Source organism: Sceloporus occidentalis, unplaced genomic scaffold, assembly GCF_023333645.1.
Source record: "Sceloporus occidentalis isolate IW3139 unplaced genomic scaffold, rSceOcc1.0.p SCAF_6, whole genome shotgun sequence".
In the NCBI taxonomy this organism is placed as follows: domain Eukaryota; kingdom Metazoa; phylum Chordata; class Lepidosauria; order Squamata; family Phrynosomatidae; genus Sceloporus; species Sceloporus occidentalis.
Window position 1 is genome coordinate 90,441,313 of NW_028316986.1, and position 18,692 is coordinate 90,460,004.

At 40.5% G+C, this 18,692-nt stretch overlaps 1 protein-coding gene across 6 annotated transcripts in view; it reads left to right on the forward strand.

Moving 5' to 3' along the window:
- Positions 1-18,692, forward strand: part of AHI1 (Abelson helper integration site 1) — a 131,256-nt gene that overhangs the window by 107,475 nt on the left and 5,089 nt on the right. For all 6 annotated transcript variants that reach the window (XM_089530324.1, XM_089530320.1, XM_089530325.1 and 3 more), the window contains exons 21-23: positions 5,010-5,072; positions 8,527-8,689; positions 10,622-10,719. In XM_089530324.1, coding sequence (XP_089386450.1) covers positions 5,010-5,072; positions 8,527-8,689; positions 10,622-10,719 — 324 coding nt within the window. The remainder of the gene's footprint in view (positions 1-5,009; positions 5,073-8,526; positions 8,690-10,621; positions 10,720-18,692) is intronic.

Here is an 18,692-nt window from a genome sequence, read left to right on the forward strand (position 1 = left end):
CTAGGCAACTTGTTCACCTCTCTCTTCCAACCGTCTCAAGGTCACTGTTGGAAGCTACAGTTCTGCCCAAATCTCCTAACATTCCATAATGGCAAGGTGTGCCACCAGACTTACACACTCAAGCTCCCCACCTGGAGACTGTATTTCCAACCTCATTACTAGATCCTTTCAGGCAGGTGCTTGGGGTAACTGATAGATCATCCATGCAGCATTCCTACACCTATAAGTGATCCAGGATCCAAGAATTTCTTTAGTCTAAAGACCACCATCCATCTAAAGCACAAGTCACTCAAGTCCTAGAATTCCTAATTTCTTTGTCTGTTCAGGGCCTGTCATTTTCATCTATTAGATGCTACTTGGCAGCTGTTTCATGGAATTTCCAGTGCCTGGGAAAACCTTCCTGAATTGTGGATCCATTGTTAAAAGGTTTTTGAGGGGATATAAGAACCTGCATCCAGGTATAACTGAACCGACTTCCCAGTGGAGCTTGGAGATGGTTCATTCTCTCTCTCTCTCATAGTCTCAACTTTCCAGGAAACCATGTGAACCTGTGTGATCTTGTGATCTTACCTGGAAGACTGCTTTCCTTCTGGCAGTAACCTCAGCCAGAAGAGTGGGTGAAATGTGTGTGCTGAGCGTGTTCAACCTTACCTTCATTTCCATAAAGACCAGAAATTTCCTTTCTCTTGAAAGTTATATTGGCATGTCACCTATACCAGGATATTGTTTTGCCAGTATTCTTCCAGAACGTAGCTTCTCATTTGAAATATTCTTTACGTTGTCTAGAGTTTTGGCCCTTTATTGGATAGCTCCACTCCAACAACCTCAGAGATAAGTTGTCTGTTATGCATCAAAAAAGAAAGAACTTCCTTTTCTCATCTCAGCATATCTGTAAGTGGGTGGCAGCAAGCAACCTCCAAGTGAGGAGTCACTTGACTAGAGTGGTGGCAGTACTGAAAGCCATTTTGAGAACTCTCCCATTGCACAACATCTGTAAATCCGCTACCTGGTCATAACCTACCACCTTTATTTCTCGGTATAGATTGGACATGAAGTCCAATCTAAAGAGGCTGCATTTGAGAGGGTGATGCTCTTCTCTTGAGTGGCATGACATTCCCACCTCCTATGGTTAGTAGCTTGCTAGTGAATCACAGATGACAGGTTGCTTACATGTAACTGTAGTTCTTGGAGTGGTCATATGCAAACTCATACAACCCCATCCATCCCCCCTCATTGTGTCCTGCCTGTCCTTAGATCCTTGGGCTGCTTCTTCAGTATCCATGGAACTGAGGGTTTAAACAGGAAGCATGCTCAATAGCTGCATGGGGAGTGGATGGGGCTACTCCCAACATACTTACATAATAACTAAAGGTTTCTGAATGATGCACTGCCCAGGCACAGGTTACCCATTTCTGTGAGTTCACATATGACCATTTGAAGAACTACAGTTACAGATAAAGCAACCTGTCCTTAGCAAACCAATCACAAAACATAATGTGAGGCAAATGGTGTGATGATAATAGCAGTCGCACAGATAATACACTTGAAAAATAATGCTCATTTTTCTTTAGGTGGAAGACCCTTGGATCCACATTTTCATAAAAGTTTAATACAACATCTGTGAGCATTCAAAATATCCCAGGGCATCTTGAGGTTTTTAATCTAGTATTTCCTAAAGCTTACCTCAGCTCAAGGAAATTTGATAGGGTTTTTTGAGAGCTCATAAATATCATCTTTTTAAAAGAATCATAATGAGTATAGCAATAATAATCAGCATGATGACTCATCGCTGAGTAACAAGAGCCACTCCTTCCCTTTGGGTAAAACTCGCTGCCTCTATAGTATTGCTACTTTATAAATTCTCACTTCAGGAAAGGAAAAGCCAAGAATAGGTTCAAACCTGCCCTTGCTATCTGGCAATACTAAGAAGTGACAGTAAGTCACAGTTAAATCCACTGGATCACTGGTTTAAAAGATTATGTCTGTAGGGCCAGATCAGTATACTGGGACTTGGATCACTTTCAGCCATACAAAAATCAAAGAGGGAGTGAGTTTAATAGAAAAAGAGCAGTGTTGGTGAGGCACATAATTGTGTGCCTTGTATGTGACTTATCTTGCTTCATTTCCTTTTGACACTCCCAGTATCAAAGACTTAGTGAAAGCTAGGCTGTACAGCAGAATTGGGGAAAATATGACCCTCCAGATGTTTTGGAATACAACTCCCAGTAGTCCTAGCCAGCAGAACCAAGTATACTGCAAGTTATAATCTAACAACATCTGGTTGGCCACATGATTCCCACTCTTGCTATAGAGAGATAAATTGCAGAGACAGAGTTCTGTACTCCATATTTTCCCAAAAAAATTTCTGTGAAAGTAAAAACCCTTCCCATTTTCTATATGTGCAATTGGAAATGCAGAATTGCCACCATTATATCTAGAACATGTGGCCCTCCGTATCCACAGATTCTGTATCCATAGACCCAAGCATCCACAGCTTGAAAATATATATATTTAATATGTACGTTCCAAATATGTACGTTCATATGTACCTTGATTTTGCCATTTTAGTTAAGGGACAGTATATAATGGGACTTGAGCATCCACAGATTTTGGTATCCAGGGGAGTCCTGGAACCAAACCTCAGCCTATGGTAACTCCTAACACCAATATATTTGTCAAAATTACAGCATGTGTATATGTTACCATCCACTAGTCAGGATTGTTTGTTATTTTTGTAAAAAAGCAAACAAACCACAATATGACTATTATGCAGTTATCAGCTGTAGAATTGTCAGTTAAAAGTGGAAACAGGACACTGCTGAGCACTGTAGCAGATTGAACATAGCTGTTACATAGCATCTGTGCACAATAACTAAACATTCTCGCATGATATATTCTGGTAAAAGAGAAATATTATCCTTTCTGAGCATTGATACAGGGTAGTATGCTTTCATGGGAGTGAAACGTAAGTCTGCTCATGCAAGGGATGATCACCAGCACTGCCTTGTTTAGCAAGCTATATCTCACTTCCAGAGTGTCCCTAGAGCCTCATCAGTAATAGCTTCCAAGTGCAGGTAAAAGGCAGCAATAGAAAAGACCTAGCATGAATGGAATTTCCAGTTCTCTGGATTTCACTCTTTATATATGTAGAAACTAGCTAGCTCTTCGAAATAAATAATTTTATTCTCCAACCTTGGTCTATCAACTCATCTGTGTAGCCATTTTTTGCTACACGGGACATGTAGCCACAGGGCAATCTGTGCAGTCATTTTTTATTTTATTTTATATTTTTTATTTATTTGCTAGAGGGCAATACATGATTCTTCTTTCAGCTTTCTATTTAAACACCCAACAATGTTTTCAGAAAGAAAGAACAGCTTAGGACCAGAGCAAATGGGCAGGAAAAAGCTGCTCGAACCTGCTTTTTCTGAAAGCGGTTCGAAACTGCTCTGTCCACACAGCCTGCTCCCAAGGTGAGTTCAATATGCATGGCTAGACCCCCACCATGCATTCGTGCTGTTGAACAAACATACTACCTGTGATCTCCAATTACTTCCCATGTCCTGCCCAGATGCCATTCCATTGGATGACTGCCTCTTTGACTGACCACACAGTCGCATGTGTAATGCTCCACCTGTACAGGGCATCAGTGCCTTGGTGTACCAAGTGATATATTGGCAAAGCACAATCATGGAGGCCCTCCATACATGCCCCCTTCACCCCTCTTCATGCCCCCCTGTTGGAATGTCTTGTTTGTGTATGTTGTAATTACATGCATTGGAGTTGTCACACTTTCAATTTTTTGCTTTGTCGCAGCCCCACCTTGAGTGGGAGTATCCCAGCTTCTTTTTGCTCTGGTTTTTCATCCCGGAGCACAGATTTTTTTTTCAGTTTCCAACCTTGCTTTTCCAGCCATGTCTGTCTGTTTCATCCTTTAGATGTTGATGGAAGTGGGTAAAAAAGAATGGTAAAACAACAAATTAAATTTTACCATTCCCGACATAAGCAGCAGTGAACTACTGTCTCAATTTCTATTAATGAATGGATGAATGAATGAATGAACCCACATTCCAACTCTGAGTTTAAAACAAAACAGAAAGTTGGCTCCTTGGAAATAAAAATTCAGAAGAAAAATGGAAAATAATCACAAATTGCAAAACAAAGAAACAAAACATCCTTCATAATGGTTGAGTTTATGTCAACCTTTTTCACTAGCTCACATTTTGTGCACTCCTCCAAATTTCACTGAGACAAAACCAGATGTAGAGCATTGGCATTACTACAGTTGGTGTCACCCCTGACATTGCCCTCTTCCCAGACCACACCATACAGAATCCTTAGTAATATTACTCATAAATCATAATTCTCGTGTATCACCTATTGTAATGGCAATAGTAGTGACATAAACAACTAGCAAAGTTAAAATTATAACTTTAAATTGCAATATCTTATGTACAGCCTAAATGTATTTACACATACATTATTTCAAGTGGTTAAAGTGAAAATTTTATAAGATGTGATGTTAAACAAATGTTTAAAAGAAGTTTTAAAGAAAAAATCATAGGGCATCTATTTTCTCTTTTCACTGGGCCTTGCTCCACTCACACCATCTCTTTAATGTTTCAAAGGGATGCAGGCAAACATCACAGCCCATTTCTGCCAAAAGGCAGGTGTAGCAGTGGTGTCATCCTGCATTAGGTTGTTACTGGTGTAGCACGCACACCCTTTAGTGTTGTGGAGCATGAAAAATGGCAGTGCTTAGTGGATTGTCCACATAACCAGCTTAAAGTCACACTAAAATCAGTGCAGTTTTAGGCTACCTATATGTAGAATGGTATACAGCTTTCAGCTACATTTATTGATATTGAATGATACCACGACAGCTTGTATTTTTTATTATATTTTTGCTGGATCTCTACTTGTATGAGCAAACACATTTTGTGGCACAAAAAACAAAGAAAAAATAATTTGCTAAATGCAGTCTACTAGTGTTAAATAATTTCTTACAGAATGAGTTCACAACGGCATCATATGGGAAAGGAGACAGTGGTTCCATTCCTGTCCAAGAAACAGTAAGTGTTATGCAAATTTTTCATCTCTTTTGTCTCTTGTTTGTTGATTTTAGTTGTTTAGTTTAAAGATTATAATTAATTCTTCAGTTACCTTTAGTTCCCACCACAACTTTTAGGAATGTGTTGGTTTTAAATATTTCAGAAGTAATTGAAAGACGGGATCTTAGTTTCCATAGGTTTATGCAATAATTGTTCAGCAAGAGAGATTTTAATTACTAGTTATAATATGAATCTAATTTGCAAGAATTATTTGTGGTGAAATAGCACACCTGTACATTTTCTTTTTTCTTTTGTACATACCAGGGGTTCAAAGAATATATGCCAATTCCCCATTCTTCACAAGAAAGGGTGTCTTATCACACTTTGAAAAATTGTAATATCTCACAAGTTTTTTCACATTTCAGGATTTTTATGACGAAAATTGTCTTTTTGCACAAAATTATTGAGCAAACACCACTGTACATTTTTTTCAGAAAAGTCCACCAATGTAAAAAATCATCAAAAATATGCAAAAACTCTTGTATGCCAAAGTTCATAATGTCTTTCTTGGGTATCTCTAAGGTTTTTAGATGACAGGGTCTCTTTATCAGGAAGGGGTGATGGAAGAAAGAAAGGGGAAAGATTGACCTGATGTTGAAGGCATGTTGTCTGTATGGATGAACTTATAATGAGATAGGAGAAGAGGAAATTGTAAATATTCAAATTAGGATCTAGTAGGTGATTTGATGTACTCAAGGTGCACCAGAATGGTCTCCAGGACTGGTGGGATAAATGGTTGGTCCCTATTTTGTCCAGCTGTTACTCAGAACATACAGTTGTAGCTTTGTATCCACTGGGGATCCCTTTCTGTCTCCCTCCTGCAGATATGAAAAAATGCAGGACATCAAGTCTCGTCCTTAATAGCGGCATGATATGACTGTGGCCATATTAATCACTTCCCACCAGAGAACATGCTTTAAAAACTGCTTTGAAACAAAGTAGGAAGTTATACTCCAGACAGTGGGTGTGACTTGCTGTGACTCATTCAGTTGCCAAAAATATTAGATGAGGTGAACAAGCTAATAGTTTACAAATCAATTAGATAGGCCAGTGGATGCATATTTCTCCCCTTACCTTGGTTTCTAAAAGGTCTAGCAATTTTTTAAAAATTAAAACCAGGACCTGTGGGATTGTGGCTCATTTGGTGGGACAACAGTCTTTCCTCTTGTCTACTGCCCCTAAGGAAAATTTGAAGTTTTTAAATACTTTCTAAAAGTGTGATGCATCAAAGTGGGTGTACGATTCATCAGATATCTCTATACTGAATATGCATCTGGAACCTAGCCATTTGCAAGAGACCTCTGTGGTTCTAATTCAGTTCTAATGATGCGCCATCATGACCTGAAGTGGGAGGGGGGGCAGAAAGCAGACCATATGCAGCTTTCAAGCACCATTTTTCAAACCTGTTATTCCTGGTAGCGATGGAAAGAATAATCACCATTGTTTCAAACCTGATGTCCCTGGTAGGGATGGAAAGAATAATCACCCCTGCCAAAACAAAAGGGTTTTCTAACGCTCAGGAAACCAGTAAGGAAGGATAATAAAGTGGCAAGAACTTTGTAGTTTTTGCCAATTGCACACCTGTAAACTAAAGCATCATCAAAGAAGTCTTGACAGTAATAACACTGACTTAGGTGACACTACTTAAAATATGATTTCACAGAGTCACAGAGTCACTTCCCTCTGCCTCCCTCTCCCAACAAGTAGCATCATTCAACAGGGTTCCCAATGCCTTTGTTGAATGTTTTCAGGAGGCTGGAGGTGCTACTCTGGGAGGAGCAGGAGAGGAGGTCCCCTTTCATTAAGGAACGACTTAGGGAGCTGGGGATGTTTAGCCTGGAGAAGAGAAGGTTAAGAGATGATATGATAGCCCTGTTTAAATACTTGAAGGGATGCCATATTGAGGAGAGAGCTGACTTATTTTCTGCTGCTCCAGAGACTAGGACTCGGAGCAATGGATGCAAGCTCCAGGAAAAGAGATTCCACCTCAACATTAGGAGGAACTTCCTGACAGTAAGGGCTGTTCTACAGTGGAACAAACTCCCTCGGAGTGTAGTGGAGTCTCCCTCCTTGGAGATCTTTAAACAGAAGCTGGATGGCCATCTGTTGGGGATGCTTTGACTGAGAGTTCCTGCATGGCAGGGGGTTGGACTGGATGGCCCTTGCAGTCTCTTCCAACTCTATGATTCTATGATCAAGCCAGTTTCACATTTTCACAGCCAAGCCAAGCCCAGCCTAATCCATTTTCCCTCATACATATCCCATTGACTTTAATTGAGCTAAATCTTTATTGCTGCAGCCATTTATGGTTCATTTATAAAAAAAATTTTGGGGGGGAGTGTTTTTACACATAAACATAGGACGCTAGAACTGAAGTAGTGGGAACGTCTTATGCCACCTCTAGCCCTTTCGAGGGGGAAAGAAAAAGAAAAATGGAGTCTACAACAGACAAACAGGGTATGGATTAGCTTTCCACTCAGCAATGTGGAAAGTTTTCTAACAATATTGTAAACCACTGATAGAGTGTAAAATGATCACTAGACCAGAAGTGGGAGTCACACAGCTGTCCAGATTTTGTTGGACTGCAACTCCCATAATTACTCGCACTTGGTTGTACTGGCTAGGGCTGCAGAGACTTCAACATCATTTGGAGGGCTACAGGTGGGCCAAAAGTTTCCTTCCAATATATGCTTTTGTTTTGGCCTTGAATTCAGGGTCATAGCTAAATGGGAAGCAAAATAAGGGCATTGTTCCCCATATAAGAATTCTGCCCCTTCAAGTGAAATTTTTCTTCAGTCCCCAAATTTCTGGAATTGCAGACTGAGACACTGAAAATGGTTCATATCTAGAATTCTTACTGTTTTGGCATTACTGCGGTAACTTTGTTTGCCTCTTTTCTTTAGATGGCTAAACTCTGTTTCTAAATGCTCGACTGAAATTTTAAGCAACCTGCACTGTTAGAAATTTTGGGAGTGGAGGAAAATGTCATGGTGTAGAATTCATATTGGGGGCACTGCCCTCATTTTGCCTTTCATGTCAATACCCCTGACCTCCATGGAGTCAAGCTCAGAAGTGAAATATGCTCTCAAGACAATTCTAAGAAAGTCAAAATTCTAAGAAAGTTAATGTATCAAACTTTATTTGCATATAAAACTAACAGCTGCTGTACTCCTGTTGTTTTTGAAGTTAATCTTTGTGCCTTTGAATGCTCTTAGCCCTTTCTGGAATCCCACAGCCCTTTTATCTTGCTTCTCCTGCTGCGTTCCCACCAGCCCCCAAACCTGAGACAGCCTCAAGCTTTCACCCAAGTGAAGCTTTGGTTACAGCAACTTTTGTATTAGAGGAAGTGAATGTTGGCCTTTTGTCTCTGTGGTACAGTAGTGATAAAGCTGTGGTGGTCTTATCTCTCTTTTAGGTAGTGGCTCTTTATGACTACACAGCGCATCGATCAGATGAATTAACCATCCACTGCAGGGACATTATCCGAGTGTTATACAAAGATAATGATAACTGGTGGTTTGGCAGCCTGGCAAATGGACAGCAAGGCTATTTTCCAGCTAGTTATGTGGTTGGTGAAAGTACGTATAAGGCTTTTTTCTGCTGTATTATACCTGTGCTCAAAATTTGTCATTCTACAACCATTCATATGTGCAATATACATTGTGTTTCAAAATAAGTGAAGTAGGACTAAATATGAGAATGAAACATGTTGACTGATAAATGTGTATACCATATGCTGCACCTAGTATTGTCTGTTTGGGCAGCAACCTTCCAAAGATTCAAGGCAGAGGGGTTCCTAGCCTTATTCTTTCTTTCTTTCTTTCTTTCTTTCTTTCTTTCTTTCTTCATTCATATATTCATTCATTCATTCATTCCATTTATATGCTGCCTTTACAACACTTCTTTAAAATATATGACTTCTGATTTTTCATTCAAGGTGTTGGTCTACCTTAGTTGTTCTGGTGTAAGTGAAATGTATTGAATTTACTGAAATTTACTTACCAGCTTGGTCTATCATGTGTGAAGGAACAAGTTAGGAACAGGTGCAGGCATATCTGTCAGTGCCAGAGCACAGTCCCTATAGGTATGGCAATATAGGTATGCCCCTATATTGTATGTCAGGTCCACACTATTTGGCAGACCATATCTCCCTGTATGTATCAGCCCAGACTCTGAGATCCCATCTCTCCATCCCACCACCATCACAAGCACGATTGGTGGGGAAGCGAGAGAGGGCTTTCTCGGTGGCTGCCCCTAGACTCCCAGGGAGACCAGAATGATCCTTGATGCCAGTAGACTAAGAGCTACCTGTTCAGACAGGCTTTTAAAATGGAATGTTTGTAAAGGACTGGCCTGGGATATTGTTTCATTTTAAAATGTTTTATAAGTTTATCTTTTTAAATGTATTTTATTCTTTTATTAACTGTCTATTTAATGTGAAGTCGAAGGCTTTCATGGCCTGCATCCATAGTTTTTTGTGGGTTTTTCGGGCTATGTGGCCACGTTCTAGAAGAGTTTCTTCCTGACGTTTCACCAGCATCTGTGGCTGGCATCATTCTGAAGATGCCAGCCACAGATGCTGGTGAAACGTCAGGAAGAAACTCGTCTAGAACGTGGCCACATAGCCCGAAAAACCCACAAAAAACTATGTCTATTTTTTACATTGTAATAATTTAATTCCTTTTTAATGAATCTATATTTTTAATTTTATGGTTCTTTTAATATTGTGTAGCCACTTTGAGTCCCATTTCTGGGAAAGTAGCAGGATAGAGATGATGATGATGATGATGATGATGATGATGATGATGATGATGATGATGATGATGATGATGATGCCTCATCTTTTGCAAAGCATTCATAATAGTAATCACTGGGGACTGTTCCAACTGTTGTTAGAACTAATCTCCACACCAGAGGGCACTCTGTACAAAAGTCCATCTATGAAATGCCCATTTATGACATTTACTTTCAGAAAGTGCTCATCATATATCTCTGTATCCCATGTGATGAGCCCCTTAACAGTTTTAAGGGAGGCATAAATCTAAAACATGAAAGAAGCATGCAGCTGAGAGCCAAAGCATATGGTTATGCATTTCTCCATATTTTGGAAGCCTTCCTTTCAATGTAGTGTGCTTGGTTATTAAGATGGTTCTGTATTCAAAAAATTCCAAGTGATTCACATTATACCAGTATTTAAACTCACAAAACAAAAAAATGTAATAGTAAAACAAAAGCATTTCATTAAAATCACTAAATTCTTACTTTATATTATAGTACTGATGAGAGGGGTACATGAAGGACTTAATAGTTCTTTCTGTATTGTATGCTACAGGCCTGAGATTGGTACAAAAATCAATTGATCTGTGTTGTTACCATGCAGACGTAATATTAAAATTGGCCAAACCAGGCCATGTATGAACTGACCCAAGAATGCAGTATATTTAATTAACCCAGTCTCTTGAATGGCCTTTTAAGGTCTCTGTGTTTAATAACTTCTATTTCATTTTCAGCACAATATGAAGAACAACTTTCTCCAGGATTAGCAGAAGATTCAACTCCTCTTCTGTCTAGTGAATTGGCAGCAGGCGCATCACCAGCTGTGCCTGAGGTAACAGTTTGGGAAGAAGGGCATATGCCATACTTCTGCAAGGCAATTGCTTTTTTCATTTCTTGTGGTAATAGGTTAATTGTCAAGTGCTTGCAGCACAAGTTAATTTTAATGTGTGGACTTGCTTGGATTTAGCTGTTCTCAAGCAGTATAAACCTGGAGATTATTATGCCAGCAAAATTCACTCCATGTCTACTGGGAAAAATGAGTTGTGAAATTAACTGAGGTAAAATTATTGTTACAAATTTTGTGGCCTGTTTGTTCTGTAAACATAGGATCACAGAAGCATAGATTTGTAAGGGGCCCCATGGACCATCGAGTTCAACCCCTATTCTATGGAGGATCTCCAGCTAAGGCATCTCCAGCTGTTAGCTGTCCAGTCTCTTTTTGAAGACATCCAGATAAGGAGACTCCACCACCTTTCTAGACAATTGGTTCCATTGCTGAACTGCTCTTACTGTCAAAAAATAGTCCAGAAATAGCAATAAAATGCTGGCTCAAATGCTTTATTTTTAATAATAATAAATAATAAAATTTTTATTTCTATCCCACTTTTTGCCAAGCAATCAAAGCGGCGTACAGCAAGTTAAAGTACAACTATATATACACAGTACCCCCCCCCCCTTAAAACAAGATTAAACAATATAAGATTAAAAACCAACTAATCCAAACAAACAAACAAAAAATCATCATGGGCAGAGTCACTAGATGGAAAGTCTTGTCCATGGCTGAGTATTTTATTCCGAGAAGGCCCGCCGGAAGAGATACGTCTTAATGGCTTTTTAAAAGCTCTCTAGATTGTTAATGTGACAGATCTCGTCCGGCAGGCCATTCCATAAATTGGGAGCAATTGCAGAAAATGTCCTCTGGGAGGTTGCCGTCAGCCTGGTCTTTAAGGGTTGTAGTAAATTCCTCTCAGAGGACTTTAGGGTACGGGGCGGATTGTATGGAAGCAGGCGATCCCTTAGATAGGTTGGGCCCAAGCCATGTAGGGCTTTAAAGGTGATAACCAACACCTTGTACTTTATTGCAAACTAGTTTATTATGCCTATCTGGCTTTAGTGTAGACAGCTGGACAGTGAGAACCCTATGTGTTGTGTGACACAGGAAAGGTCCTGAGAACCCCTAAAAGTTTTTTAACTCTTCTGAACAGAACTCTGCTTATAGGTGGCAAGGCATACTGCGGGGAACTGTTTTGTGACCTCAAGCAGTGGTACTCAAACTTATTATTGGGATTTCCCACCCCACTTTATATCTACATGCGGATGTAGCCCCCTCCCCCCATTCAGCCAAGTATATGAATAAAAATATTTTGTTTATTTAGTGTAGATATTTTCATTCACACATTCATGTACAGTGCGCCCTTTTTATACGCGGGGGATCCATTCTGGCCCCCCCTTGTAAAAAAAGTAATGGGGTTCATGCATAGTGTGGTGGTGCGGCGGCACGCGTCCGCCACAGGTACGCGCCCCAATAAGCTTAATGGAACGCGCTGCCGCTTGTGCCCCACGCACTCCTGCAGGCTTCCTCATGGCTTTCAGCATATGCTGAAAGCTACGTATAGTGTGCCCACGTATGGCGCGAGCACACCGTATATTCATATTTTAACATTTGTAAGGAAATAACATCTTTCAAATTAGAACAGTTTTATTTAAGAAAATTCAATATTTAACTCAACTCATTTGTAATTTTTACACATAAAAGGTTTGAGGAGCAGAGAAGGAGGAGGGAACAGGGCCTCCAAGTCTTGTGCCTTGCTTGAGCAACTATTGCACACCCTCTGGGGGTCCCACCCCACAGTTTGAGAACCACTGACATAAGGAACATACTTTAGCTACCTATAATCTTGTAATATTTTGATTTCACTATCAAAGGTGATTAAGATGTTCATACCATGTTTCCAGAAGTGTTTGGCAAAAAGAATAACTTAACCGGAAAATCAGATTGTCAAGATTGCTTCAAAAGGGATAGAGACACAATGTAGTAATAGTTTTTAAGTTCTGCAAGTTGGACAGACATCATTGTCTGTCCAAAATTATCAGCAATCAGTTGTTGGGCTTATTAATAATGAAAGTGTAACTACAAAATCCCATTGTTTTCTTCTCAAACCATTGTGGTTTATCTCATGAAATCTGGTTGCAGCCAAGTACAGACGAAGCTCCCTTTTCCACATGTATACCCTTCCATATCAAGGAAGAAGCAACTCTGAGAGCCATAATAGACCTGACGTTAATTGGAAGGTCGCAATGCATTTGTAAAGTTTTCACATTTATATCTTGGGCAGCATACACAGCCTCTGGATCTTTGGTGGAGAGGGATTTATCTCTTTTTCTCCCTGCCATGGTTCTTAGGTATTGTGTGCATTTCAAGGGAAGCCTCAAACACTCCACCCCAATCCGCTCATGGTCCTGAGACAGTTCAGACTTCTTTCAGCTTCTCTCTACATAACAAAAACATGTACTGTATATACTCATGTATAAGTGTAGAAATTTTAGTCAAAAATTGACCTCAAAAACCTAGGTCGGCTTATCCACGAGTCAATGTAAATACTATACTTTAACTGTTATTAAAAAGCGAACCATCCCTGGTGAAAAGCAAGAGTGCAATCTGTCCTGGAAGCACTGACCTCTGCTTTCTCTTCCATCCATTCAGTGTGAGCCAAAACCATTATACCTGCCAGAATTTTGTAGGTTCTTTGGCATTGTTTTCCTTTGCTTCATCATTTAGATCCTTTGCTGCATGTCCCTAAGTTTTACCCTCAACCTATCCAAAATCCATAATTTTGCCTCCAAAACTTGCCCTCGGCTTATACATGAAGTCGACTTATAGTCAAGTATATACAGTATATTATTGCATTCAGGCAATTAATGTCATGTATAGTTTAATCCTTTGTGTGCATTCATTTGAATCCACAGATTTGTTCTTGCAGTGAAAAGATGTGCAAAAGGCTACAAAATGTGTGATAGTGTGAATGATCCCATATCATGGTATACGGAAGATCTGAGTAAAATGAAGCAGGTTGGACAATGACTAGAGCGCGACTGTCATGACACTCGACTCTTATCTGACAGAACTCATCATAGGAAATTTCTTCGTTCCTATAGAGAGGCGATACAGGCAGCGCAGAGATCTTTCTCCTCTGCACGTATCGCGTCTGCGGAGTCCCGTCCAGCAGAGCTGTTTAGGGTGGTAAGGGAACTGACACAGGTTCCACCTGTGCAGAACCCTTTGCTTAATCCGACAACAGCCTGCTGTGATGCTTTTAATAACTATTTCGCAGATAAAATCTCTCAGATAAGACCCAACCTGGATGCCGGGATTGTAGCAGAATCGACTGATGAGGTGTCCAGTGAACCCGTTGTTGAGGTTAAACTGGATTGGTTTGAGTTCGTGAGTACCGATGATGTGGACAAGATCCTTGGAAATGTGAAGAAGACGACACGTCCCCTCTATCCCTGCCCATCATGGCTGGCCATCCAGGGGAGTGATGCCTTGAGGGCATTTCTTAGAGATGTCATCAATGCATCCCTTAGGGAAGGTTGTGTTCCAACTTGCCTAAAGGAGACGGTTGTTAGACCGCTCCTGAAAAAACCTTCCCTGGACCCCCTGGATATGAAGAACTACAGGCCTGTATCCCATCTGCCATTTTTGAGCAAGGTGATTGAGAGGGCTGTCTCCCTTCAACTCCAAGTCATCTTGGATGAAACCAATTATCTAGACCCATTTCAAACTGGCTTCAGGACGGGATATGAGGTGGAGACTGCCATGGTTGCTCTGGCTGACGATCTTCATCTAGGCATTGGCAGAGGAAGTGTGACCCTGTTGGTGCTTCTAGACCTCTCAGCGGCCTTCGACACAATAGATCATGACATCCTCTTGGAACACCTGGGAGAGTTAGGAATCGGTGGCACTGCACTCCAGTGGTTCCGGTCCTTCCTCTCAGGTAGATTCCAGAGGGTGATGCTCGGAGAGAGTTGCTCCTCAAAAACGGAGCTTAAATGTGGCGTCCCTCAAGGTGCCATACTGTCCCCGATGCTATTTAACATTTATATGAAGCCGCTGGGAGAAATCATTCTCAGACATGGGGCAGGGTGTTATCAGTACGCTGATGACACCCAAATATATTTCTCCATGTCCCAATCAGCAGCTATGACAACAGATGGCATTTCTCCCCTCAATCAGTGTCTTGAAGCGGTAATGGGCTGGATGAGGAAAAACAAACTCAAGCTGAATCCAGACAAAACGAAGGTACTTACAGTAGGGGCCCCCAAACCAGGTATAGGGTTGCAACCTCCAGTCCTAGATGGGGTCATGCTCTCCACAAAGGACTGTGTTCACAGTCTGGGGGTGCTCCTAGATCCGTCACGTCACATGACGAACCAAGTGAATGTGACAATCAGGAGTGCCTGCTATCAGCTTCGGCTGATACACCAGCTGCGCCCTTTCCTGGAAGTAAAGGACCTAGAAACTGTTGTACATTCACTGGTAACCTCACGACTTGATTTCTGTAATGCGCTCTACATGGGGCTTCCCTTGTGCCTAGTCCAGAAACTTCAACTAGTGCAAAATATGGCAGCCAGGCTGGTCGCCGGAAAAACTAGGAGTGACCGAATTACACCCATCTTAAAATCTCTTCACTGGCTGCCTATTAGTTTCCGGGCACAGTATAAGGTGTTGGTTATAACCTTTAAAGCCCTACATGGCTTGGGTCCAACCTATTTGAGGGATCGCCTGCTTCCATATAATCCGCCCTACACCCTCCCTGGTCCTCTGGGAGGAATCTATTGCAGCCTTTAAAAACCAGACTAACTGCTACCTCCCAGAGGGCCTTCTCTGCAATTGCTCCTAAACTATGAAACGGTCTGCCAGACGAGATCCGTCAGACGGATCTCTTCCGGCAGGCCTTTCCTGAATAAAGTGCCCGGCCACAGAATGACTGCCCCCCACATCATGTATTAGCCCACCGCTCTGTCCTTGTTATATTTTTATTGTGTTTTTTAATTGTGTTTTTAATAGATATTTTAATTGTACATGTTTAATCCTGTTTTAAGGGGGGGAATTTGGGACATAATTTTGTAAATGTGGATTTTAATATGTTGTGAGCCGCTTTGATTGTCTTGTAACAGAAAAGTGGGATATAAATAAAAGTTTTATTTATTTTATTTATTAAAGGGGGTGCTGGGTGCTTTTTAGGTGAGACAGGATAAAGCTACAGCTGGATAACTGGTATATCTGGAGCATCTATCAAGTAGTGGGCTCCCATGTAGTAAGGGAAATTGGTTTTACCCCATCTCCCTCTGGCAGCATAATCCCATGGGGTCAGCGTGGAAAATGGGATACCACAAAACCCATCAGAGAGGAAAGAGTTAATCATTTAGGTCCACTTTGTGGGCATGTAAAGTAAAGAGTCACCTTGAAAAGACTTTGAAGGGCTGAAAGCATCTGAAATGCATCTGAACCAGTCTAGCAGTTAAAAAAGGGAAGAGGCAATTTTTGACCTGCAGGCAACAAGTGGACACTAGCAATTGACAAATCTGTTGAACTAAAATGCAGTTTGCTTACATTCTAGCCCAATGATTCACTTGTGCTCTTTATTCTCCATTTTAAGAACAGAAAACATTGAATCTCTGGGTTGGAGCAGTGCACATTCATTCATTAACTCACTGGAAAAAGGACACATCCATGCTTCACTCAAGGCATCTTACAGTATCTAAAATTATAATCACAACTACATAGTAATATACTGAGTGACTGTATACCCACCTTACCTACAATCAACTGTTATTGAAAAGGAATATTATACTGGATTAGATTTAACTGAAGCAATTGCAGTAAACATCAGCCAAACTGGATGGAAAAATGATAATTGTGCCTACCATTTCCTTGTTCATTTATTTTATTTGAGTGAACAGAGCTGAAATAACTGAATTTTTAAAAAGAGCAATTTCTCCCTGTGTGCAGTTGGATTGAAAAATTAACTGGCTTTATATATCAATTAAAGAAAAGTACCCTAGATAGCAGGAAATATCAGATCCTGCCTGAATTGTCAGTGAAATTCAGAATCAAGTAGATAGCATTTTATTTTCTCATGAACATGCAGGAGTAATCATTTGTCTGAACATCAGGATAGAAGTGCAGCATTCTGGCCATATTGTAAAGAAATTCACAAGGAATGTCACATGCCCTGAAGGAGTTTAGGACTTGTGACAGCTGTCCCACCTCCACATCACATGATAGTCTAGAAGCAGTCTGAAAGCTGGGGGAGTTTTTGAAACCTGGAGGAGTTTATGAAGCAGTTGTGACATCACATGAGAAGCTGCTATTTGACAATGACACACAAATTCAGGAGATCCTTGAGTATTCCTGAAGGAGCGCACTCTGAATTGTTATGTGTACTCTAAGAACATTAGAAAATAATGGCAGATTTGAAATATGCTGTGCCTTTACTTTCTGAATATTATGCATGACAAAAAAACCTGTTATTACAAACATGTGGGGGCTGTTTTACAATTTCAACTTTCTAGAAGATCTATACTATCCCATTTCAGAAAATACAAAGTAAACATGAAAAGTGTTCATTGTATACATCTCCTACCTTGAAAGCTTGAAACCAGATCTCTTGAGTCCAACACTATATTCACCTAACCCTTCTATCTTCTAGTAATAGGTTGGCATCATTTAAATTCAACAAGTTGCTTTCCTTTGGTGTCAAAAAGAATAGTTTTTCCAGTATTTATTCTCTGGTGACTGCTTATAATAACAATATTTTTAAAGAAGTGTCAGTAAAACCATAATAATAATAATAATAATAATTTGATTTATTTATATACCGCTATTCCAAAGATCATAGCGGTGAACAGCAAGTAAGCTAATTTGCAAGTAAGCTAATTTGCCCCCAACAGTCTGGGTACTCATTTTAGCGACCTCGGAAGGATGCAAGCCTGAGTCGAGCTTGGGCCCTTTTACTGTTCTTGAACTCGCAACCTTGTGGTTTTGAGTGAATGGCTGCAGTACAGGCATTTAACCACTGTGCCACCAGGGACTTTTAAAAAGCAGGAAGAGAAGAGGAAAATAGATCAGAGAACAATCATAAACTTGCCCTTAAGCAAACTGACATACCCTAGGATATAGTATAAATGCTCTTCTGCCAGCAGAGAAGGAAGTCTGCCCAGAAGGACCTATGCTACACAAAGTTCTGCAAGCATAAATATACTGCAAGTAGTACTCCAGACAGTGCTAGGGCACAAAATGGGGCATTCCGTGGGCATGTTGGGGAAAGTCATGGGTCCACAGGATCCGAATCTTCTTCATTTCTTTACATCCACAGAAGGCTAAAACTACTCCAGTCCAGTACTTCGAATTTCTCTCCCCCTGTGAGAATAGCAAAGCAACATGAGAAGAAAAGTCTACTGTATATACTCATGTATAAGTCTAGAAATTTTAGTCAAAAAATTGATCCCAAAAACCTAGTTCGACTTATCCACAGGTGAATGAAAATTCAATATTTTAGCTATTATTAAAAAGGGAACCATTTCCTGGTGAAAGGCAAGAGAGCAATTTGCCCTGGGAGCATTGACCTCTCTCTATTCTCTATTCCATCCAGCCTTTAGTGTGAGCCAAAACAGTTATGCTTGCCATAATTTTGTAGGTTCTTTGGCATTGTTTTCCTTTGCTTCAGAATTAGATCCATTGTTGCATGTGCTCAAGTTTCACCCTTGACTTATCCAAGGGTCATATCAAAATCCATAATTTTGCCCCCCGAACCTGCCCTCGACTTATACCTGAGGTCGACTTATAGTCAAGTACATACGGTATTTCCTGACCTGGACACACTCAGCAGGGGGTCTCTTGCAGATTACTCTAATCCCATGCCAAGTATGTGGGCTCCATGCACAAAGACCAGTTTCCTATGTCTTTGTGCTCTAACAACCATAGTTAAAACTGGACCTGCCAACTTCATTTTCATACACAAA